Genomic DNA, 27,089 nt, shown 5'->3' with positions numbered 1-27,089 from the left:
TGTTACACGTATGACGCCTTGGCCGGCCTTCAGGAGCGCACAGGGAGTAAGAAGAGGCAAAGAGGAACCTCAAAGCCGAAGTGGAGGAAGGGTACGAGATGGAGAACTAAGAAAGAAAGAAAGGAAAGAAAGAAAACAATGGAGGTACTGTTCTGATGTCAGCCTACTGAAAATTCAGAGTACATTCCCAAAAATATCGCAGACATCTTCCGCAATGGAAGGGATAAAAACAGGAGGAGGATAGACAGACAGCAAGGAAGACAAAAGATGCTGCAAAGGCCGGAGCCCCGTGGTAGCCAAACACGAACCCGTCAAATAGTGGCGAGTTCCCTGGGGGAACGTGGTGTTCAGTCAGCACGGATATTGTAGAATTTGCAGTAATGGATGGGCTGAATCAGCTGGTCCGCTAGATATATTTGGTGAACTGTTTGTAGTGTACTAAGCGAGTCAGAACAGACAAGGATCCTTGTGCGGTGATGTCTGTGAACCCTCTCCAGTGCCATCATAATGCAGTATAACTCCACATCATAATCTGTAAACTGTTTCGGAAAACGCACTTTGAAAGCGCTATCAGGAGAAGCAGCAGACAGCTGAGGACATGCCCTTCCTTTGTTCCATCTGTAAAAACAACGATAAAACTGTGGTACGTACTTAAAAAGGAAGAAAACAAAGTTCTGAAAACGTAACTTCTAAAAATGTAAGTTTTTTGTACCGCGTCAAGCTTAAAGTCACTTTGGGCGACAACACTTTCCATCCTTGGCTGTGTATTCGGAAGTTTGATAAATCCAGATCCTTGATACAGTCAGTAGCACATTCCAAAATGGCTTGGTCCCATGGGGGCGATTCTTGAACAGCCATTCAAAGTTATGTTGGACCACGCCACTAAGCGTTCCTTGTAAGACCATTGGTCAACAACAGTGGCACATTAACAAAAGAGAGTATTGTTTCTGGGTTTACTGGAGACACTTCTGATGAGATACAGACAACAAACAGATGCATCACAGCGAGAGAGTGAAATGCGGCAGCAACTGGAAACGCAGTCCAAAGTTGAAGTGCGCAGGACTGCATAATGCTTGTGGGCAAAACTTCTAAATGACACAAAGACTCACCGTGAAATGGTGGCGGTATAGGGACCGAGTGCATTGTAGCGTCCAACCTCAGTGAAACGGTGTCAACAATTTGACCAAGACCGTGTAGACGTGACTAATGCCGATGTGGAAGGATCGACATCGGCATCGATCGCAGACGACAATGTCCACGTAATTTTATATTTTCCGACGAGGGGACCGTACAAGTCAGTTCTTGAATGCTTCGACACAGTGAATGGATTCCTATTTTCGAAGCCCTGAACAACTCGTAGAACGTTCAGACTCTTTGTTGTTTATATAGCGATTTGATGACTGTTAAAAACAGTGGCGGTTATCCGAGATACTTTCAAGTGTTGTGAAGCATTCAGTAAAAGTAAGTTGGCTTGCCATGATAATGTTTGACTCACCTTTTGAAGTCCCCTTATACGCTTGCCTCATTTCTTATTTCTTTTTATTCGCTTGTGTCGCTGTAATGTGTTGTTGAGAAAAACAATGACGGCTCTTCTTATAGCTTCAGTTTCATAGTTCCCCTACGGTAGTTTCAAAGTAGTAAACAAGAATGTTTGTCTGTTTCGGTCTTGCACCAATCAAGTGTAACTCACCACATAATACATCAGGCACTCTAACCTTTTTTTCTGAAAGTCAGTGTGAATGAAATCTGGTAACCTTACAGACAGTTGGGAGTTATGAGGTAGACTCTTAACACAATTAAAAAAGAAGCTTAAAGCTGTATTGATAAAATTCGTTTCGACAGCCCGTTTCTAGTTCCAGTACTCACCAGTATTCAAATAATACCATGATCATGTGTGATTTGTTTACAAACGAGCTTCGAACCGTTTCTGCCAGAAGAGGAATGTCAATGATCTACACTATACACATACTGAGGACGACACGAAATAATTCGTACCTTCTGGTGAATATACGTTGTTTTTAGTGATTGCGACGAGATAAAACTGTGTGCGACGTCAAGAGTCGAGCCCGTATCATGATTGTGCGCTACAAACTGCCCTGACCGAGCAGATGACGCCCACCAGAACTTTCACTTGCACCTCCCCTCTCTTTGCCCAGCATGGTGTCTTAGCAATGGGGAGTAATTCCTTATCACTTAACAGTTCTAAGGCTGTGTAGACACCAACCACTATTCGCAATTCTCCAGATGGTTGAAGGCTCTACTGCCCCAGCTGTGTGGCAGGGAGGTTCATCGTAATTTGTTAATATGACATTTTAAACACATTCAGACTGTCTCAAATAAAAGAAAATACTCGCTTCAGCACGCTAAATAACATACTGAACGACATTTGACACACGTTCGTTCGTAGGCCCCACCGTCACCCCCCCTTTTTTTCTCGATGTCATGAACTAGTTTAAAAATTACAAAACACTTTTATCTGATCCATCTAAAGAAAATACAGGTGAAGAAGTGTTTGCGTTCTGGAGGATTCACGAAAAAGTCACCACATAAGAGGTTGAATGTGTAAAGGTTATCTGCAAAAAGCAAGCACATATGCGTCAAAGTGATGAAAAGCTTCCACTTCTTGTTGCTTAGTTATTGGCCACAAAAGAAAAAGAACACGGGTTAAGTAGTTATATTTATTTTCACAATTATAAATAAGCATTTCATAAATCGCTACTCAACACATAAGTATTTCTTCATATTTGCATTGTTCTAACCTACAAATGTTAGATTATTTATAACGTGTGTAGAGGTAACTATAAACAATAAAACTAGCATTCGTATTACAATGGTTCCGTTTAGAAATGTCTGCTGCTACGTGAGTAAACACTTCTTTAAATCAAATATTTACACTCTTGATATCTCTGTAGACATCACTATGGCTTGAAAATAGTGGGTCTGCAAGGAACTCGAGGTGGCACTCCTTATAAAGTGTAGTGATTTAGTTTTTTATAGGCTTAAGCCGTTGTAAGTACGAAAAAATATCTTTGCTGTTACTAAGATTCTCGTGAACCTGCTACTTACAGTTTTCAGGAGGTGGGCAGTAATTTTGGAATGAGGTGTTGACTTACGTCACCTTCAAATCGACAATTTTCAACAACCATCAAAAATCAGAAGCAACGTATCATTCCATCTCCTTCAAAATTTTACTGAGTGCGTATGATGCGACAAACGACAGTATCCTAAAAATTATTCCTCTCCGTCACTTTTTTTGTGTTCACAGGAAACAGCAACACTCTCACATTTAAAAAATATCTAAAGCAATAACTGACAAATTAATGTCTATTTTTTAATTATTCTGTCTCATTTCTACCATCACAAAACGACTGAAACGAAAAAGTTTCACTTAGTTCTAAGGGGTCCGTTTCATGTGTTGTGTACGAACCTTTAATTTCTTAATTCCTACCAAAATCTTTTCCATGATTTTCGATAGCTATGTACTTTAAATATGACACCATAACTTATATGTGCGTACGACTTCATCACTCTCTGAAATTTTTTTGCCAGATATGGAATGTTTTAAAACCATATAATTGTAGCACTACTCTCAGCCACTTAATTGTATGTTTATTCTCGACATCGAACGTCCTCCATACTGTCTCGAATTGCTTTTATAATGATAAATGTATTGATTTCCAATTATAAAAGAAGTTTTCGTTTCACTGTTCACAACTGCAATGGTAAGTTTAATCCCGCCATCCAGTAGGATATCTTTCACAGGTGCAATGAACAATGGTGTAGGCGGTAAGCGCGTATTATATTGTAAATTCTTACTTTTTTTAAAAAAATTGTTAACATTTTAAGTTTTTTCATGTTCTTATATTGCGTTCGTGCTTACTATTAGAAACTATAGACTCATATTTGGAATCATGCTTTGTGTACGACCTGATTCACCAAAAGTACCCTTTTTAAAGTTAATGCCACCAGTTCTTTTCTTTGTCTGTCATTAAAACACAGTTACTCGTGTTTGTCAGAATTTGTCTCACTGAATGTGACCGGAAGATGATTTATTTCACTCTACATTATATGAAATTTGCACGACGTAAAAAACCGTATATACTATTTCCAAGTTACAACACTTACTTCAAAAGCAGTTACTGTCATATTTTTACTGTTGAATTAGTTTCAACAGGACACTTGTTTTACATTTCTATCGCACCTTCTGCAGTATTATACTCAACTCTAGATAATTCAAAACGTTGGACGAACATAAATGTGCAGATAAAGCTTCGAATGAAACGTCCTGATGCATTAAAATTGTGTGCTGTACTGATTCTCGAATCTGGAACCCCTTACCGACTGAGCAGTACAGGTACAACTTACAAGTTGCCCTCACAGTTTTAACTTCCATTCTCCCAGTACCACGTCGAAGTCATGAGAGGAAGTCGTGAGCTGTACCCGGATAGCTCAGCCGGTAACAGCAACGCCCACGGTGGACAAGGTTCCTTGGTCGGTACGTGGTCCGATACACAATTCAATGTGCAATACCGTTTCAGAATACTGCACATTCCTCTGCATACATTCGTACTGACAAGCATTGGATGTCTGAAAAACCACACTTGTTATTGAAATAAGTACATTAAAGTATGATTTTCCAGTAGATAAAACAAGTAAATTTACAAGAAATACGCAGAGTGAAATAAAAGAATATCAACAAACTTTCAGAGGTTGTGGAAACTCTCTTTAGGACCAAAAGTGAGTTGTGGAAGAACAGATATCTTATTTGATCCAGCAACCATACAATAGATTGCTGTAGTGGTTTAATGACGTTACCCGCATTTGCGCATTGAAATGAATAAGTAGTAGTAGGTGAACATTTGTCTCAGACCGGGACTCGAACCCGTATCTCCCGCTCAACGCCATCCGAGCACACTTGCCATCCAGCCCAAGTTCCAAGCCTGTTACAGGCCTACCCAAGAGCCCCTTACTCAGAGTTCCTGATTTCCGTAAGGGATCGGGTGTCGACGACCAGTGATCCTGTCTTCGGTGCGGATGCACGCCATGCCCGAGCTCTTCCGGGACACAGGGACTGCGAGTAAGTGGTTCATGCGTGTGCGACGCTACGTCGGTAGCTTGTAACAGGCTGGGAATTTGGGTTGAATCGGAAGCATGCTCAGATGGCTGAGGAGGTGAAGGCGACTGTTCACGTGAAGCGGGAGATCCGGCGTGGAGTGCTGGCCCGGCACAAAGTTTTAAGTGTTACCAATCACTCATTTCAATGCCCAAACGCGGATGAACTCATTAGAACTATGGAAAAATGAGTTTAGGAATATATGTCCGGAGAAGTCATCCGGCGAACTAAAGAGCGTCGAAACTGCAGGGGACAAACCCTGCCAATAGTCGCTTCGACAGCAAACATATGAAAGCGCTGAAGACCTTAGGTGGCGCCGTAGGCGTCCACCTGTATCACAACTGTGCTTGGAATTTGGTACCGAAAAATATCATCTCATTTGAAGGAAGGTTAATCTCTGTAGACGCTCTGTACCTCTGTTGGATGAGTTTTCCAGACATGGCTTCCTATGCTCAACATGTCCCCCATGATCCCTCTAAGTCAGTATATCATTTTTTATTGCTTGTTTGTGTATGATAAAGAAGAGATCGGCACTCTTTTGGACAGACGAACTTCACACCTGGAAAATACGGCGGCGACAACTTCAGAGTCCCATGGAGGTGTTTTACACAGGGTGGGCAGAAGTGAAATGGCTTAAAAAATATTTCATGCCCCTTAAGCTAGGCAACCCAGCTTACGCCAGTCGTACCTGGAACGCGGGTTGCCTATCTTAAGGTGTACGAAATATTTTCTGGGGCAGTTCAATTCTGACGCCTGAGTGTACGCTCGCAAATTATCAACGATTTTTCACGGAGTGCCAGACACTGAACCACCGAGCAGGTGTCTCGTTAAGCAGAAGAAGTGCAGCGGGTGAGTGAGGCAGGGATCCCTGAGACAGACGCTGTGGAGTGCCCCCACGGCGGGGCTCCGCCCGGGAGCCCGGCGGACAGCCTACTCGTCGTAGTCGTCGTAGTCGGGGTCCCGGCAGGCCGGGATGGGCGGGCAGTCGGCGCCGGCGCACTGCACCTGGTGCAGGTAGCACTCGCGGCCCGGCGGGCACTCGTGCACCGAGCACGCGTTCGCCGCCGGCGAGCACCGGTCCGCGTCTGCAACAACAACCAAAAACCACGCACGCTGTACTCTACACTCTCTCCCCCCTATGCGCTACACACATGTTCCAGGGAAAGCAAATCGATTGGGCGTGTTATTCTGAACTTTTAAGAAGTTTGCATCAAGCAGATGTCTAAAATACGTCCACCAAACAAAGTATAGTTACCCTAAGCCATACCCAAGTTTTGGTCGCGGATCCGATCTACGGTCGCGAATCCTTCGTATCATGGTGGATGGTCACTCTACTGTTCAACAGACGTCTCGAATACGTCCCCACTATTGCTTTACTTTCAGCTCAATTGCTTAGCTGTAGTTCAACGTTCTATCGATACAGAGTGCTAATAGTAGTACTGTGTATGTTTGCAAACAAGGTCAGGGGTGACCTTTCGATCGGTACAGGAACAGTCACATTAGCAATACACCTGCACCACATATTAGGGTGATGCCAAACTTTTGTTGGTGTGTGTGTGTGTGTGTGTGTGTGTGTGTGTGTGTGTGTGTATAACATAAATTGCACCTCTTGTGGAATAAAAGGACGTCATTCTTGAACTTCATAAAAGTTCTGGAACCAAAGGTACACAAATTATTCATGTTGCTTGCGGACTCATCGCACTGAAATGAACGGGATGGGCTCATAGACAGTTTATGCACGTGGTGCTCGTAGCACATTGTATGTCTTCTGCACTATCAACGGACCCGCAGCCGCCCAGACAAATTTTTCTGAGTCCAATCTCCCCTTAACAGTTTTGAATCGAAAACTGTAACACTGTTTACAATTATAACCGTACGACTATGCAGCAGTTTTTTAGCAACGAGAGTAATAGACCATTGGCGTAATACTATGTGCATTTTCGAACTCTGGAGCCAAACTTTCGACGTAATTTTACTACATTAAAACAAATGTTATTTCAAGTAGTCACAACAGATTTACATGTTCTGTTCTGCTACGGTCTGCTGTTTGTTAATATGTAATTGTGCTACATTGTTGACAGTGATTATTTGTTGTACATTGTTAACAACTCTCGCCTAAAAATGTTTATTGATAAACGCAGGCGCCGAAGCACTTAACAATAGGTTGGTTGGGTTGTGGGATTGAAGGGACCAGACTGCTAGGGCCATCGGTCCCAACAATAGGTTGCTCAGTGAAACAGTAAGACAATCGAAATACTAAAAAAGTCTGACGGCCAGCCAGTTGAACTAAGGTTACTAATAATCCAACTCAATTTGTACTTTTCTGCGGTCTTGTTTCATGTTTTTTCACTAATTTTTATTTAAATAAAGGCTCTGAGCACTATGGGACTTAACTTCTGTGGTCATCAGTCGCCTAGAACTCAGAACTATTTAAACCTAACTAACCTAAGGACACCACACACATCCATGCCCGAGGCAGGATTCGAACCTGCGGCCGTAGCGGTCGCGCGGTTCCAGACTGTAGCGCCTAGACCCGCACGGCCTCTCCGGCCGGCATTTTTAGTTCAAGAACAATATGTTTGTCTACCATTTACTGTATATTGCCTGTGAAGTCTTAATGCGTATTTTCGTGTATATCCCATTCGTGTACGCCAGTATCCTCATTTTCTTCCACATTCGCAGTATTAAGTTTTCTAGCTTCTGGGCTCTATGTGCAATGTCTGTCGAGACGTGTTACCGTGGGATAGATCCGCGCAGTGTCACAAATTTTTTTTCTGTTTAGAGTTTTAAACTTTGTAAGTTCACAATTGTGAAGTGCTTTTTAATGTGAGCTGTAATAATTGACGAAGGAGTACCTAATGAACAAGCCGTGTGTGCAGATGCGTTGTCGTCGTGAAAGAACCAGTCCCCTGTCTGCCACAAATATGATCTTTTTTTCACAAACACTGTTGAGCAAATCATCTTAAAATTTCCAGATATAAGCATTGATTGCCGGTCTTACCTGGGGATAACAAACTCTGAATGAACTATGCCCTTCGTATCAAAAAACCAAATCAGTATTGTTGTGATGTTTGATTTGCCTTAACTACATTTTTTAGGATGGGATGACGACGATGTCTACCACCGGCTTGACTGCTTCTTTGTTTCTGGGTCGTAACCATAGCACCATATCTGATTCACCAGTAATGACCTTTGACGAAAAATCTAGATCACTTTCAAGCTGTTGTTTCAAAGCACATGTTTCAACTCCACGCTCCTTCTGACTGTCAGTCAGAACCCGAGGAACAAACTTGGCAGCAACCCTTTTCAGTCCCAAATCTTCCGTTAAAATTCACTCAACTGGGCTCCAAGACAACCCAGTAATCCGCCAGTTGATTAATTGTTGTCGACGATCTGTGAGCACAAGACCTAGTTTTTTTTTTAATGCTTTCGCCGATTCGGGCAGCTGCTGGACGTGCAAAACGAGATTTGTCATCAGTCGACATGACGCCATTTTTAAATCGAGCAACCCACTCGTACACTTGAGTGTTCCCCAAACAAGAACGGAACAGCGCTGTCAACAATCACTGCAGATGAACAGAAGAAGCCAGATGGACAACACGGGCGGCAATGAGTTGCGCTATAACGTCTAGGGACAGAAATGCGTACTACACAAGCTCCACCCACGGCAATGTTATTAGCTTTTTTTGGGGGGGGGGGGGGGGCACCTCCTCGTATTATGATTTTGAGGCAGTATGCTGAAGTCAGTGCCTTCAACGGCGTGGAGTAATCAGTTCTGCTTGCTGGTAGTCCAGAATCTTGGTTAGCTTACTTCTCCTCATTAGCAAAAACAGCAGACCAGGTCGTACATGCTCCGGGACAGGCGGGAAATCCGCGAGAAACAGAATTTTTCATCCGGGAGATATCCGGGAAAATTCCGGAAATTTTCCATTATTTTAGTTTTCAGTTAAATTTTTGTATTGTGCGGGACAATCAGTTGCGAATGTGGGTCTCACGGAAGGCGTGCCAGAGATGAGTCCCTGCAATCGCACAATCCTCTGTCCCCGCAATGGCTCAGATGGATAGAGCGTCTGCCATGTAAGCAGGAGATCCCGGGTTCGAGTCCCGGTCGGGGCGCATATTTTCAACTGTCCCCGTTGACTTCTATCAACGCCTGCATGTAGCTAGGGGTATTCATTTCATTGTAATTTCAATCTAAGAATTTAACTTCTGTCCGCTACTGCAGAATAATACTGCGGCAATAAAAAATAAACGGGAGAATAACACCAAAATTAAATTTTAGTTGCAAAAATATGCGCCATTTACAACAAAACACAGAGTACATACACGCGACTGTCGACAGCGAAACGTCTGAGACTATGCAATACCACGTAACAAGAAATTGCTTTCGAAGTGTGTCTTTCTCGTGGGCCTTGTTTCAAAAAGCGTGACGTCACAACTGTTCACATTTGTAATACATAGGTCGCGGGAAAATATTGCGAATGATGATTTCTGAAGCGTTGCTTTCAAATTAAATTTCCTTTTGGGCAAGGTAACTTTTGTAACGTGTGAGAATGTGCGACGAATTTCTTAAATTACTGAGCGTCACACACATTCAAAACTTAAACAGTGAGGTCCAGCCACTTAGAATAATTTCGGGCACAGAACACCAGCCATTTATATCATTATTTAAAAATTTCACTGAAGCATATGTGTTTGATATATCTTAAAAAGGTAACACACGCTAAAAAGACCAAGTTTCAAGGCCGGTTTCTCATATTTATTTCAGTTCTTTCATAGATTACAAATTACGCAAAACAGTGACAGAAAATATAAAGCACAAAGTGAGTTCTTGAGTAATTCCCCACCTAATTGGCTTTATTATGGAAAAGTCGAAGCGCTCGACGGAACATTTGAACCAAGTAACCCACAGACCACGAAATATTCGCTGCATAGCACTGAACTCTATAATCGTGCTTGTCAGAAATATTCAGCTGCCGCAACTTACGCTGATGCCCTTAGGATCCTGCCTAACCACACTCTCGTAAAAAAAAGCAACAAAATGTTGACGACTAATATTGTATTTGAAATCTTAGCTTTTCCTGTGGTTGTACTGTTTGTATATCAGTTTAAGCCGTTAACTTCTTCTATTAGTGTGTTCGCGCTGAATAACAGTGATACTGCTATGGGCTGACTGCATCGCGTGTCCTATGCTCTGAATATCTGCGGTCATTGGCTGGCGACATCGCAATTTCGATTTCAGTGCTTCGGAAGCTACCGTGCTGTAACTGGTGGAATTCGTGTATATACTTTCGTAATACGCGTATCGAAGATCTTTCCAAAACGCGTTGTTTTTTTGCTGGGCTGCGTTGCCTAAAGTGCCGGGAAGTTCCATTCCGGTGTACAAATCCTTCACCGTCCAAACGAAATGATAAGTTTTACAACTCCACAGAAAGTATATGGTCACTTAAGAAGGAAATAAATGTACTTTCACCCGGAAAAAGTGTATTTTCACCCTAGAAAAAGTGTATTTTTATCCAAGAAAAATCTTTTCTTTTTATTGTCCGCATATACACACTGGAGGAACACTGGTCACTTGATCAGTTTCAGCGAATATACCGTCTAAGCAGATAGACGAGTATTTTGTTTCAATTTTTTTGATGAGACACTTATTATTACTTTTCTATGTGTCTGGAGCTAACAAGAGTAATAAACTATGATGCACAGTTTTAGTATTTTGGTTTATGTTGATTATATTGTCAGAGCCTAAGGTTCAAAAACAACGGCGCCTACCACCTGTTCTCCCTTAAATTAATGAAATAAAGTTTTATTTCAGCGTTACTTTCACATATAATATGGAAGTAAAATAGTACATTAAAAAGTTCATCAATGCTACGAGTGATTTTAAAGCGGCCATGGATGAGGACCATTTGGGGTTTGAATACATGCTCACATGAAAACTGTTCTTTATATTTGAAAAAAAGGAGAGAGAGAGAAAGAGAGAGAGAGGAAGAGAGAGAGAGGAAGAGAGAGAGAGAGAGAGAGAGAGAGAGAGAGAGAGAGAGAGAGAGAGAGAGGGAGAGGGAGAGGGAGAGGGAGAGGGAGAGGGAGAGGGAGAGGGAGAGGGAGAGGGAGAGGGAGAGGGAGAGAGGGAGCGGGAGAGGGAGAGAGAGAGAGAGAGAGAGAGAGAGAGAGAGAGAGAGAGAGAGAGAGAGGGAGAGAGACATGATGGGCTCCACGAGCGTGCAAAGTGGCATTTCTGTTTAGCGTACTGGCGAACGCTTACGCAACCCTTTCAGCTATCGGCAGTTCCACGAGATATGTGCGCAGTTATTCCCCCGCGACATCTGTTGTCAACCGCCTGTCTCGGTGCTTTCCCCTGCATAGCGTGTATCTCTGTGGCGACGGAACCATTAGCGCAACGGATCCGCCGCGCTTTGATAAGATTATTACACATGTAGCTGCATCGTCTCAACACCATTGGGCCTGTCGTACCACTTAAAAATAAACTGATGTAAACAGCTCTCCTTCGCGCCAATTTCGGTTCACAGCTTTTCTCATCCTTTCGCCACTACAGGACTTCACGCTCGCACAGGCGCCGCCTTTGGGCTGCTGACGGAACGTTTGCGGGAAGGGCCCACTTGTTACTGCGTATGCATCGACGCGGCAAATCTGTCGGCAGCGCCTGTAATTTGCTCCCGCCAACGAAATCCCTTTTCGTGCTTCACTCAAACTTAACAGCCTATTTTCCCTAAGATTTCGAAGCTAATTTGGGTCGCTTGATTAATTGTTAAGTTATTAGGTAGGACTCATACATTTAATTTCGGCTTCTGAGCTCTGCAATGTGATTAGCAAAAACTTCATGGCAAGGTATTGGCTAATACACTACTGGCCATCAAGAAGGAATCCAGATGATATACGGGTACTCATTGGACAAATATATTATACTAGAACTGACATCGGATTACATTTTCACGCAATTTGGGTGCATAGATCCTGAGAAATCAGTACCCAGAACAACCACTTCTGGCCATAATAACGGCCTTGATACGCCTGGACATTGAGTCAAACAGAGCTTGGATGCCGTGTACAGATACAGTTGCCCATGCAGCTTCAACACGATACCACAGTTCATCGAGAGTAGTGACTGGCGTACTGTGACGAGCCAGTTGCTCTGCCACCATTGACCAGACGTTTTCAATTGGTGAGAGATCTGGAGAATGTGCTGGCCAGGGCAGCAGTCGAACATTTTCTGTGTCCAGAAAGGCCCGTACAGGACCTGCAACATGCGGTCGTGCATTATCCTGCTGAAATGTAGGGTTTCGCAGGAATCGAATGAGGGGTAGAGCCACGGGTCGAAACACATCTGAAATGTAACTCCCACTGTTCAAAGTGCCGTCAATGCGAACAATGGCACCCCATACCATCACGCCAGGTGATACGCCGGTATGGCTATGACGAATACACGCTTCCAATGTGCGTTCACCGCGATGTCGCCAAACACGGATGCAACCATCATGATGCTGTAAGCAGAACCTGGATTCATCCAAAAGAATGACGTTTTGCCATTCGTGCACCCAGGTTCGTCGTTGAGTACATCATCGCAGGCGCTCCTGTCTGTGGTGCAGCGTCAAGGGTAACCGCAGCCATGGTCTCCGAGCTGATAGTCCATGGTGCTGCAAACGTCGTCGAACTGTTCGTGCAGATGGTTGTTGTCTTGCAAACGTCCCCATCTGTTGACTCAGGGATCGAGACGTGGCTGCACGATCCGTTACAGCCATGCAGCTAAGATGCCTGTCATCTCGACTGCTAGTGATACGAGGCCGTTGGGATCCAGCACGGCGTTCCTTATTACCCTCCTAAACCCACCGACTCCATATTCTGCTAACAGTCATTGGATCTCGACCAAGGTGAGCAGCAATGTCCGGATACGATAAACCGCAATCGCGTTAGTCTACAATCCGCCCTTTATCAAAGTCGGAAACGTGATGGTACGCATTTCTCCTCTTTACAAGACGCATCACAACAACGTTTCACCAGGCAAGGCCGGTCAACGGCTATTTGTGTATGAGAAATCGGTTGGAAGCTTTCCTCATGTCAGCACGTTGTAGGTGTCGCCACCGGCGCCAACCTTGTGTGAATGCTCTGAAAAGCTAATCTTTTGCATATCACAGTATCTTCTTCCTGACGGTTAAATTTCGCGTCTGTAGCACGTCATCTTCGTGGTGCAGAAATTTTAACGGCCAGCAGTGCAGTACTTCCATCGATTGGTAGAAACATTCACGAGGTGACAATTATTGAACTATATAAAAAAAGTAAATCAATTACAAATCGCTGTGTGCACACACTTTATGTAAACGTCACTACAGATATTCGGATTTAGGTTATGACATGTTCGATATGCCTGCCATCATTGGCGATGATGTGGCGCAGACGAACAGTGAAATTCTGCATGACCCGCTGAGGTGTTGGAACATCGATGCTGTCGATGACCTCCTGAATGGCTGTTTACAGATCGATATTGCTGTAAACATTGCCTTTAATACAGCCCCACAAAAAGGAGTCGCACGTATTCGTACCCGGAGAATATGGCGGCATGGAGGTCCATGCCTGTGACCTCTGGGTACCCCAGAGCCAGAATGCGGTCCCCAAAGTGTTCCTCCAGGACATCAAACACTCTCTTGCTTCGATGGGGTTGAGCTCCATCTTGCATGAACCACAGATTGCCGAAATCTTGGTCACTTTGGATAATGGGGATCATCTTCCAAAGCCTTCACGTACCGTTCGGTAGTCACCGTGCCATCAAAGAATATCGCACCAATTATTCTGTGACTGGACATTGCACACCACACAGTCACCCTTTGAGGATGAAAAGACTTCTCGGCCGCGAAATGCGGATTCTAAGTTCCCTAAATGCGCCAATCTTGATTATTGACCAACCTATCCATATTAAAGTGGGCTATGTCGCTAAACCAAACCATACAGCGCATACTAATTCCCATCATTCCCCGCGGCCAACCGTGCAGTTTGAACGTCCTAATGAAAAGTGTTCAGAAGTTATGACGATTTTATTTCATGGAGTTCAATAATTGTCACCCGGTATGTAAATTATGCTAGCGGCAGGACAAAGCAATGACTTCTCTGTGCGATAGCAATGGAAATATTATCGACGATAGTGCTGCCAAAGCAGAATTAGAGCTTTCCGAAATAGAAGACGAAGTAAATGTTTCAGAATTCGAATCAAGAACAGCTGCCATCATGAGCAACATAGAAGTAGATATCCTCGGGGTAGTGAAGCAACTCAAATCACTCAATAAAAGCAACTCTTCCGGTCCAGACTATGTACCACTTAGGTTCCTTTCAGGGTATGCTGATGCCATGTCTTCATACTTAATCATGTACAACCGCTCGCTCAACAAAAGATACGTACCCAACGACTGGAAAGTTGCACAGGTCACACCAATATTCAAGAAAGATAGTAGGAGTAATCCACTAAATTACAGGCCTATATCCTTAATGTCGATATGCAGCAGGATTTTGGAACATATATTAAGTTCGCATGAATTACCTTGAAGAGAGCGGTCTATTGACACACAGTCAACACGGATTTCAAAACATCGTTCTTGTGAAACATAACTAGCTCTTTACTCAAATGAAGTGTTGAGTGCTTCTGATAACGGATTTCAAATTGTCTCTGTATATCTAGATTCCCAGAAGGCTGCTTGTAGTGAAATTGCGTGCTTATGAAATATCGCCTCGATTATGTGACTAGGTTCGTGATTTCCGGTCATAGAGGTCTAAGTTTGTAGTAAATGACGGAAAGTCATCGAGTAAAACAGAAGTGATTTTTGGCGTTCCCCACGGTAGGCCCCAAGACCACAAGGTTATAGGCCATCTCCTCTACCTTAGGTATATAAACGACTTAGGAGACAATCTGAGCAGCCGTCTTTGGTTATTTGCAGATCATGCTGTTGTTTATCGTCTAGTAAACTCATCAGAAGATCAAAACAAATTGGAAAACGATTTATAAAAGACATCTGAATGACGCATCAATTGACAGTTGCCCCTAAATAATGAAAAGTGTGAGGTACCCACATGAGTTAGACGACATATAAGTCAAATCTAAAGACCGTAAATTCAACTAAATACCTAGGAATTACAATTACGAACAACTTAAATTGAAAAAACACGCAGAAAATGTTGTGAAGAAGGAAAACCAAGACTGCGTTTCATTGGCAGAATACTTAGAAAATGTAACAGATCTACTAAACACACTGCCTTCCCAACGTTTGTCCGTCCTTTCGGAGTACAGATACGCTCTCTGGGATCCTTATCAGATAGGATTAACGGAGTACATCGAGCAAGTTCAAAGTAGGGCAGCAAGTTTTGTATTATCATGAAATAGGGGAGAAATCATTAAGATAAAGCCGTCTTTCATTGCGGTGGAATTTTCTCACAAAATTTCAGTCACCAACTTTCTCCTCAGAATGTGAAAATATTTTTTTGGCCGCGACCTACACAGGGAGAAATCATCATCAAAGCTCACAGAAAGAAACACGTGTTCGTTTTTTCCGCGCGCTGTTCGAGATTAGAACAAACAAGAATTAATGTGAATATGGTTCGATGAACCTCTGCCAGGCATTTAAGTGTGATTTGCAGAGTATCCATGCTAATGAAGACATTGTCGATTCGGTTGGCTGCAATTAGGACTTTTCATTTACAAACAATTGGATAACAAAAGAAGCACCAAATATACTGTATTTGATACTGTCGGGAACCTGTAATATATCCCATTGTCATGCTGTCCTCTTGCAGTACAACTTTTTAACATAACACCATTATCAGAATATACTGTCAGTACTGTAAGGCACGTACCAGTGAACCACAGACTCTTAATTTTCAGGAATTAGAAAATGAAATGCTACTGAGTAACAGCAAATAAATCATAATGTAATCAATAAGCTTTGAAGTGAAATGACAGATTCTGTAGCCTATCTATCTGTAAAAAATATCAAAGTGAAAAATAAGAAAGTAAGATTTGGATTTAATGTCAGGATGGGGAAAAAAAAATCAGACAAAGAATCAATATTGGCATTCACATTGATCAATTTAGGGAAAACATCCATCCATCCATCCATTTCAGTATCCTATATCTGGCCTATGTTGGATTGGGACTGGTGTGATATTTCTCCAACTCTGTAGAGAATCAGCTGTACCTGATTATTATTACAATGGGGTCACCACTCACAAGGGCATTTTAAAGCTGCTGCCAGCTTTCCAATCTGTGTGCCTCTATTGTCTGTGTCTAAGTGTACATTACATGGTCAAACATGACATTCTTTTTCAATGTGTTTGCGCATTGTGTAACTGAGATGACTTGGAAACCAGCTTGTATTTGCCTAAGTGGATGTAGAAAACCACCTAAAAACTGCACCACCTCCCATCATTAATCTATGATATCAATTTGATATGGGGCTGGTGTAACTACCCATGCCTTGATAGTGGCCATTTTATCATGCTTAGCTATCTGGATGGATTTTAGGGAAGCAATGGGAAACTTATATCCAGATGCTGAGATGGGCATTTACGAATCTATTCAGCAAGTAAGTTAGTGCAGATTTGCCAGTTTGAAATGTAAGTTAATGGCTTACATTTATGAATGACAGATGCTCTATCTTTACATTTCTCTGCTCATTATTATCAACAGTGCTAATATTATCACCAATAACATGGGACAAAAAACTCTAATCTTCCTTCCTGAATTTTAACTACGTAGGTTCCTTTTTTATTTTCTTTTTTCTCTCCTTTACATTGCATTCATTTTATTTTTCTTTGAATTTTCCTTCTCTGCTGAAGTGGAAATGGGATAATTTGCAACCTAATCACTGCAAACTGGAAATGGTGAAAAGAAGTTCCCCAATTCAGAACAAGGTTTCCAATTCCAGAATATGAAAGATAAAACCAGAAAACTACACAATAAAGTGTTTCTGATCTGTGATTCCTCATTAATACTGTTACACATGAAAACATGTAAACCTGAATTGCATAGGCATACGTCTCGGTGCATGTAGAATGGCTGAGTTGGTTACTTGTTATCATCTACAATAGGACATTTGTTTCTTCTCATGATAAGTCTTGATTTTGTGTTAGACTTATTAACACATGTATTTATTAGTTATTCTTACTCTTTGATACATGAAAGTAGGTTCATTTACATCACTTAAATGTAAGATGTCTGCCACAGTTTAAGCGTATCTTGAAGGCTGTAATCTGTGCACAGTAAACAACCCAGTAAATAAACTGTTCATCAACAAGGAGTCAACTTCTAACTTTCATTCTTAATACTGAAACAGTGTCTTTTTTTTCATCAGTCTTCTGTCTGGTTTGATGTAGCCCATGAATTCCTCTCCTATGCTAACCTCTTCATTTCAGAGTAGCACTTGCAACCTATGCCCTCAATTATTTGCCAGATGTATTCTAATCTGTCTTCCTCTACAGTTTTTGCCCTCTACAGCTCCTTCTAGTACCATGGAAGTCATTCCCTCATGTTTTAACGGATGTCCTACCATCCTGTCCCTTTTCTTTCAGTGTTGTCCACATATTCCTTTCCTCTCCGATTCTGTGTAGAACCTCCTCATTCCTTACCTTATCAGTTCACCTAATTTTCAACCTTCATCTGTAGCACCAGATCTCAAATGCTTTGATTCTCTTCTATTCCAGTTTTCCCACAGTCCATGTTTCGCTACCATACAGTGCTGTACTCCAGACATACATTCTCAGAAATTTCTTCCTCACTGTAAGGTTGATATTTGATATTAGTAGTCTTCTCTTGGCTAGGAATGCCTTTTTTGCCATAGCTAGTCTGCTTTTGATGTCCTCCGTGCTCCATCCATCATTGGTTATTTTGCTGCCTAGGTAGCACAATTCCTTAACTTCATCTATTTTGTGACCATCAATCCTGATGTTAAGTTTCTCACTGTTCTCATTTCTACTACTTATCATTACCTTAAGCTTTGTTCAATTTACTGTCAGTCCATACTGTGTACACATTAGACTGTTTATTCCATTCAGTAGATCACATAATTCTTCTTCACTTTCATTCAGGATAGCAATGTCACCAGCGAATCCTATCATTGATATCCTTTCACCCTGAATTTTAATTCCACTCCTTAACCTTTCTTTTATTTCCATCTTTGCTTCCTCGATGTACATATTGAACAGTAGGGGTGAAAGACTACAACCCTGTCTCATACCCTTTTTTAATATGGGCACTTCATTCTTGGTCATCCAGTCTTCTTATTCCCTCTTGGCTGTTGTACATAGTGTATATGACTCATCTCTCCCTATAGCTAACCCCTACTTTTTTTCGAATTTCAAATATCTTGCACCATTTTACATTGTCAAATGCTTTTTCCAGGTTGACAAATCCTATGAACGTGTCTTGATTTTTCTTTAGTCTTGCTTCCATTATTAGCTACAACGCCACAATTGCTTCTCTCGTGCCTTTTCTTTTCCTAAAGCCAAACTGATAGTCATCTAGTACATCCTCAATTGTCTTTTCCATTCTTCTGTATATTATACTTGTAAGCAACTTGGATGTGTGAGATGTTAAGCTGATTGTGTGATAATTCTCGCACTTGTCAGCTCTTGCCGTCTTCGGAATTGTGTGGATGATGCTTATCCAAAATTCAGGCAGTATGTCACCAGACTCATACTTTCTACACATTAACGTGAATAGTCATTTTGTTGCCACTTCCTCCAATGATTTTAGAAATTCTGATGGAATGTTATCTATCCCTTCTGCCTTGTTGGACCTTAAGTCCTCCAAAGATCTTTTAAATTCTGATTCTTACACTGGATCCCCTATCTCTTCTAAATCGACTCCTGTTTCTTCTTCTATCACATCAGACAAATCTTCCCCCTTACCCAGGCTTTCAACATATTCTTTCCACCTATCTGCTCTCTCTCCTCCACAGTTAACAGTGGAATTCCCATTGCATTCTTAATGTTACTACCTTTGCTTTTAATATCACGGAAGGTTGTATTGACTTCCTGTATACTGAGTCTGTCCTTCCTACAATCATTTCTTTTCTGATGTCTTCACATTTTTCCTGCATCCATTTTGTCTTAGCTTCAACTGAAGTATTTTTATTACCCATGGTTTCCTTCCCAACTTCTGTGCTGGCCCTTTTTAGAGATGTCCATTTCTCTTCAACTGTACTGCCTACTGAGCTATTCCTTATTGCTCTATCTATAGCCTTAGAGACTTCAACCGTATCTCGTCATTCCTTAGTACGTCTGTATCCCACTTTCTGCATTGATTCTTCCTGACTAATGTCTTAAACTTCAGCCTACTATTCATCACTACTGTATTGTGATACTATATCTGCTCCTGGGTATGCCGTACAATCATATATCTGATTTTGGAATCTCTGTCTGACCATGGTGTAATGTAACTGAAATCTTCCTATATCACCCTTCATTTTACAGGTATACCTCATCCTCTTGTGATTCTTGAACAGGGTATTCGCTATTACTTGCTGAAACTTGTTACAAAACTATGTCTTTCTCCTCTCTCATACCTTGTCCTAAGCCCATATTCTCCTGCAACCTTTTCTTCTACTCCTTCCCCTACAACTGCATTCCAGTCCCTCATGACAATTAGATTTTCATCCCCCTTTACATGCTGTATTACCCTTTCAATATTCCCATACACTTTCTCTATCTCTTCATCTTCAGCTTGTGATGTCAGCATGTATACCTGAACTATCATTCTCAGTGTTGCTTTGCTGTTAAGAATGACCCTGTCACTGAACTGTTCACAGAAGCACACTCTCTGCCCTACCTTCCTATTCAGAATTAATCCTAATCCTGTTATACCATTTTCTGTTGCTGTTGGTATTGCCCTACACTCATCTGGCCGAAAATCCTTGTCTTCTTTCCCCTACTATATTTAGATTGAGCCTTTGCATTTCCCTTTTCAGATTTTCTAGTTTCCCCACCATGTTCAAGCTTCTGACATTCCACACCCCAGCTTGTAAAACATTATCCTTCCACTGATTATTCAACATTTTTCTCAAGGTAATCTCCCCTTTGGCAGTTCTCTCCCAGAGATACGGATGGGAGACTATTCTGGAATATTTTGACAATGGAGAGATCATCATGACACTTCTTCAATTACAGGCCACATGTCCCGTGATACGAGTTACATGTCTTTAATGCAGTAGTTTCCATTGCCTTCTGCATCCTCATGCCATTGATCATGACTGATTCTTCCACCTTTAGGGGCAGTTGCCGTCCCCTAGGACAAGAGAGTGCCATTCACTCTGTCCACTCCTCCGCCATCTTTGACAAGGCCATTGGCAGAACGAGGATGACTTATTATGCAAGAAGTCTTCACCAATGCTCATTATTAATCAAAATTTAAACAATTGCAGGATTTGGACCCAGGAACGAAGACGTTTTTGATTATGAATCGAAGACACTACCCCTACACCACCAGCCTACAATTCTGTCCCTGCCATAGCTGGAAACTGGAATAAAGGAGAACTAATGTTTCTCTGCTTCCTCTTTTCCATTATTTGTTGTTTTTATCTTAGCTGATATTTCTAACATTTCCTTACTTTTTAGATCAACTTTAAGATATAATTAAGCTACTTTCTTGACTTGTATGTAATCAAACTGTATGTGGCAGGAGCTTTGAATTATGTACACACAACAGAATATTTTGTAATAGTCATAAAATCATAGCAATTTTTAGGTTACTAAAGAGGCATCCAGTCAAAAATTACACAAATCGCAAACTATTAGACATCATCAAGATAGTCAGAACTTCAAGTCTAACAAAAGCACACGCATCATACAGGAAGATCAGTCTGATTATATGTAGATAAAACATAAGCTTAGACACAAAAAATACTTATTACAGCTAAGAAAGCCTCATTTTCATGCAACTAATCATGAGATGGGAATATTAAAGCCAGACCAGAACTGTTTCCTTTTTTTGGTCTCTCTCATTTTCTTGCCGTGATTGGCTAATGGTGTATGTTCAGATGTTCAGCTGAGTTGCTTCCACTTTATAAATAAACTGAAAACAGCAATTTGGCTGAACACCTAGAAGTACCCCATTAAATCATCTTTCTTATTTATGTAATTACATAAAACTGCAATCAGTCTCTTTTTTGAAACACCCATTTATCCATTAACTGGCTGATCTCCAGATGGTGCACATGAAGTTACATAGCTATTTCAAAGCATAATGCTTTATGCTGGCTCTATGTCAAGACAATGGAATATGCTTTAATGTTCTTGTCACAGAGCCAGCACCTAGAATTGTGCTTTGAAATGGCATGTAACTTCCTGCACACCATCTGAAGATGAGCCTGAAAAGATTCAAAAACCAGTTCATGAAATAAATAACTATTCCAAAGAAATGACTGGTTGCATTTTATGTATTTACATAAACAGTCACATCTTCTGAAACATCTATAGGGGATAAGTCTTACAATTTTTCTCAATATTTTGGTAACTCTGTGCTAAAAGAATGCCATGAAGTCAAAGACATATTTCCAGTTGTCCAGACAGGCTGATTATTCTAATGTTTTGCATAATATCCTAATGGCTGGTCTAGTCATTTTTCTTATGTGCTTTGAGTGACAGTATCAGAGATTTTGAACGGAACACATTTGGCTGTCAAGAGAGTAATGCGATAAGCCTTCAGTGACTACTGTAGCAGAATATTGTCAAATGATCTTTCACAAACCCCAAAGAAATTCCGATCATATGTAAAGGCTGCCAGCAGCACAAAAGTTAGTGCCCAGTCCCTAGTGAATGAGACAGGAACTGAAATTAATGGTAGCAAAGTAAAAGTTGAAATGCTTAACTCTGTTATCAAATGTTCCCCAATTTAATCCTTGTACCCCCCCATGAACCATGCACCTTGCCGTTGGTGGGGACGCTTGCGTGCCTCAGCGATACAGATAGCCGTACCGTAGGTACAACCACAACGAAGGGGTATCTGTTGAGAGGCCAGACAAACGTGTGGTTCCTGAAGAGGGGCAGCAGCCTTTTCAGTAGCTGCAAGGGATCAGTCTGGATGATTGACTGATCTGGCCTTGTAACAATAACCAAAATGGCCTTGCTGTGCTGATACTGCAAACGGCTGAAAGCAAGGGGAAACTACGGCCGTAAATTTTCCCGAGGGCATGCAGCTTTACTGTATGATTAAATGATGATGGCGTCCTCTTGGGTAAAATATTACGGAGGTAAAATAGTCCCCCATTCGGATCTCCGGGTGGGGACTACTCAAGAGGATGTCGTTATCAGGAGGAAAAAAACTGGCATTCTACGGATCGGAGCGTGGAATGTCAGATCCCTTAATCGGGCAGGTAGGTTAGAAAATTTAAAAAGGGAAATGTATAGGTTGAAGTTAGATATAGTGGGAATTAGTGAAGTTCGGTGGCAGGAAGAACAAGACTTCTGGTCAGGTGACTAGAGGGTTATAAATGCAAAATCAAATAGGGGTAATGCACAGGAGTAGGTTTAATAATGAATAGGAAAGTAGGAATGCGGGTAAGCTACTACAAACAGTATAGTGAGCGCATTATTGTGGCCAAGATAGATACGAAGCCCACACCTACTACAGTAGTACAAGTTTATATTCAAACTAGCTCTGCAGATGATGAAGAAATTGAAGAAATGTATGATGAAACAAAAGAAATTATTCAGATAGTGAAGGGAGATGAAAATGTAATAGTCATGGGTGACTGGAATTCGAGTGTAGGAAGAGGGAAAGAAAGAAACATTGTAGGTGGATATGGACTGGGGCAAAGAAATGAAAGAGGAAGCTGCCTGGTAGAATTTTGCACAGAGCACAACTTAATTATAGCTAACACTTGGTTTAAGAATCATGAAAGAAGGTTCTATACATGGATGAACTCTGGAGATACTAAAAGGTATCAGATAGATTATATAATGGTAAGACAGAGATTTAGGAACCAGGTTTTAAATTGTAAGACATTTCCAGGGGCAGATGTGGACTCTGACCACAATCTATTGGTTATGACCTGTAGATTGAAACTGAAGAAACTGCAAAAAAGTGGGAATTTAAGCAGATTGGACCTGGATAAACTGAAAGAACCAGAGGTTGTACAGAGTTTCAGGGAGAGCATAAGGGAACAATTGACAGGAATGGGGGAAAGAAATACAGTAGAAGAAGAATGGGTAGCTCTGAGGGATGAAGTAGTGAAGGCAGCAGAGGATCAAGTAGGTAAAAAGACGAGGGCTAGTAGAAATCCTTGGGTGACAGAAGAAATATTGAATTTAAATGATGAAAGGAGAAAATATAAAAATGCAGTAAATGAAGCAGGCAAAAGGGAATACAAATGTCTCAAAAATGAGATCGACAGGAAGTGCAAAATGGCTAAACAGGGATGGCTAGAGGACAAATGTAAGGATGTAGAGACTTATCTCACTAGGGGTAAGATAGATACTGCCTACAGGAAAATTAAGGAGACCTTTGGAGATAAGAGAACCACTTGTATGAACATCAAGAGCTCAGATGGAAACCCAGTTCTAAGCAAAGAAGGGAAAGCAGAAAGGTGGAAGGAGTATATAGACAGTCTATACAAGGGCGATGTACTTGAGGACAATATTATGGAAATGGAAGAGGATGTAGATGAAGATGAAATGGGAGATATGATACTGCGTGAGGAGTTTGACAGAGCACTGAAAGACCTGAGTCGAAACAATGCCCCCGGAGTAGACAACATTCCATTGGAACTACTGACGGCCTTGGGAGAACCATTCCTAACAAAACTATACCATCTGGTGAGCAGGATGTATAATACAGGCGAAATACCATCTGACTTCAAGAAGAATATAATAATTCCAATCCCAAAAAAACTAGGTGTTATGTATGTGAAAATTACCGAACTATCAGTTTAATAAGCCACAGCTGCAAATTACTAACACGAATTCTTTACAGCTGAATGGAAAAACTAGTAGAAGCCGACCTCGGCGAAGACCAGTTTGGATTTCGTAGAAATACTGGAACACATGAGGCAATACTGACCTTACGACTTATCTTAGAAGAAAGATTAAGGAAAGGCAAACCTACATTTCTAGCATTTGTAGACTTAGAGAAAGCTTTTGACAATGTTGATTGGAATACTCTCTTTCAAATTCTAAAGGTGGCAGGGGTAAATTACAGGGAGCGAAAGGCTATTTACAATTTGTACAGAAACCAGATGGCAGTTATAAGAGTCGACGGACATGAAAGGGAAGCAGTGGTTGGGATGGGAGTAAGACAGGGTTGTAGCCTCTCCCCAATATTATTCAATCTATATATTGAGCAAGCAGTAAAGGAAATAAAAGAAAAATTCAGAGTAGGTATTAAAATCCATGGAGAAGAAATTAAAACTTTGAGGTTCGCTGATGACATTGTAAGTCTGTCAGAGACAGCAAAGGACTTGGAAGAGCAGTTGAACGGAATGGACAGTGTCTTGAAAGGAGGATATAAGATGAACATTAACAAAAGCAAAACGAGGATAATGGAATGTAGTCAAATTAAATCGGGTGATGCTGAGGGAATTAGATTAGGAAATGAGACACTTAAAGTAGTTTTGCTATTTAGGAAGTAAAATAACTGATGATGGTCAAAGTAGAGAGGATATAAAATGTAGACTGGCAATGGCAAGGAAAGCATTTCTGAAGAAGAGAAATTTGTTAACATCGAGTATAGATTTAAGTGTCAGGAAGTCTTTTCTGAAAGTATTTGTATGGAGTGTAGCCATGTATGGAAGTGAAACGTGGACGATAAATAGTTTAGACAAGAAGAGAATAGAAGCTTTCGAAATATGGTGCTACAGAAGAATGCTGAAGATTAGATGGGAGATCACATAACTAATGAGGAAGTACTGAATAGGATTGGGGAGAAGAGAAGTTTGTGGCACAACTTGACCAGAAGAAGGGATCAGTTGGTAGGACATGTCCTGAGCCATCAAGGGATCGCCAATTTAATATTGGAGGGCAGCGTGGAGAGTAAAAATCGTAGAGGGAGACCAAGAGATGAATACACTATGCAGATTCAGAAGGATGTAGGTTGCAGTAGGTACTGGGAAATGAAGAACCTTGCACAGGATAGAGTAGCATCGAGAGCAGCATCAAACCAGTCTCAGGACTGAAGACCACAACAACAACAACCGCTGAAAAGATGATTGAAATCAGTATTTCTGTCAGTGGCATTGAGAAACAGCTGAAATCATTAAAACTGAACAAAGCTTCAGCATCCAATAAAATCCCTATCAGATTCTATATTGAATTTGCAACTTAGGCCCTTTCTAACTATAATCTATTGTAGATCCCTCAAACAAAATACCATGACCAGTAGCTGGAAGAAAACACAGGGCACACCCATCAATAAGAAGGGTAGCAGAAGCGATCCACAAAACTACCATCCAGTATCTTTGGCATTTGTTTGTTGTACAATCTTAGAACATATTCTAAGCTCAAACATAATGAGGTATCTTAACCAGAATAACCTCCTCCATGCCAACCAGCATGGATTCCAAAAACATTGATCATGTGGGAAGCCCAACTCGCACTTTTCTCATCTGACATACTGAAAGTTTTAGATCAAAGCAGTCAGGTAGATGCAGTACTTCTTGACTTCTAAAAAAACATTTTACTCAGTACCACACATACGCTTATTTCCAAAAGTTTGATCATATGGGATATCAAGTGAAATTTGCAACTGGATTGAGGAGTATTTGGTAGGGAGGACACGGCATGTTATATTGGATGGAGAGTCATCATCAGATGTAGATGTGACTTCCAGTGTGCCCAAGGAAGTGTGTCGGAACCCAAACCCTTCCTGTTCATGTTGTATATTTATGAACTTGTTGACAATATTAGCGGTTTTTTGTGGAGTGATACATTTCTCTATAATGAAATACTATCTGAAAGAAGCTTCATAAATATTCAGTAAGATCTTGATAAGATTCTGAAGTGGTGCAGAGAGTGGTAACTTCTGTTAAATGTTCAAAAACGTAAAATTGTTAACTTCACTAAAGGAAAAAAAACTTAGTACTCTGTGGCTGTGATACCTGGACTCAAGCAGGTGGAAGACTTCATTTTATTGGAAGAATACTGTGGAAGTGGAATCAGTCTACATAGGAGACTGCTTACAAATCACTTGTGCCAACCATTCTAGAATATTGCTCAAGTGTGTGGGACCCATACCAGCTCAAGTGTGTGCGACCCATACCAAACAGGACTAACAAGGGATATATTTATATAAAAATAGAAAGAAACATTCCACATGGGAAAAAATATATTAAAAAAAGATGCTGTGACTTACCAAATGGGAAAGCACTGGTAGATAGACACAATAAAAAAACACACACACAAATATCAAGCTTTCGCAACCTACGGTTGCTTCATCATGAAAGAAGGAAGGAGAGGGAAAGACGAAAGGATGTGGGTTTTAAGGGAGAGGGTAAGGAGTCATTCCAATCCTGGGAGCGGAAAGACTTACCTTAGGAGGGAAAAGGGACAGGTATGCACTCGCATACACACACATATCCATCCGCACATATACAGACACAAGCAGACATATGTAAAGGCAAAGGGTTTGGGCAGAGATGTCAGTTGAGGCGGAAGTACAGAGGCAAGTGATGAACGAGGGGCGGCAACTTGAAATTAGCGGAGGTTGAGGTCAGGTGGGTAACAGGAAGAGAGGAGTTCTGATAGGTTGGTGTCAGTGGGAAGTATCCAGATAACCCGGATGGTGTAACACTGTGCCAAGATGTGTTGGCCGTGCACTAAGGCATGTTTAGCCACAGGGTGATCATTACCACCAAACACTGTCTGTGTCTGTTCATGCGAATGGACAGTTTGTTGCTGGTCATTCCCACATAGAAGGCTTCACAGTGTAGGCAGGTTAGTTGGTAAATCACGTGGGTGCTTTCACACATGGCTCTGCCTTTGATTGTGTACA

At 41.4% G+C, this 27,089-nt stretch overlaps 1 protein-coding gene across 1 annotated transcript in view; it reads right to left on the bottom strand.

The window, feature by feature from the left end:
- Positions 1 to 2,664: 2,664 nt before the first annotated feature.
- Positions 2,665 to 27,089, bottom strand: part of LOC126271974 (uncharacterized) — a 146,390-nt gene continuing 121,965 nt past the window's right edge. The window contains exon 4 of the mRNA XM_049974433.1: positions 2,665 to 6,198. Within this exon, the coding sequence (XP_049830390.1) occupies positions 6,044 to 6,198 (155 nt within the window). The 3' untranslated portion in view covers positions 2,665 to 6,043. The remainder of the gene's footprint in view (positions 6,199 to 27,089) is intronic.

The sequence above is a fragment of the Schistocerca gregaria genome, chromosome 5, assembly GCF_023897955.1.
Source record: "Schistocerca gregaria isolate iqSchGreg1 chromosome 5, iqSchGreg1.2, whole genome shotgun sequence".
NCBI classification, from domain to species: Eukaryota; Metazoa; Arthropoda; class Insecta; order Orthoptera; family Acrididae; genus Schistocerca; species Schistocerca gregaria.
This window is presented reverse-complemented; position numbering and strand designations above follow the sequence as displayed.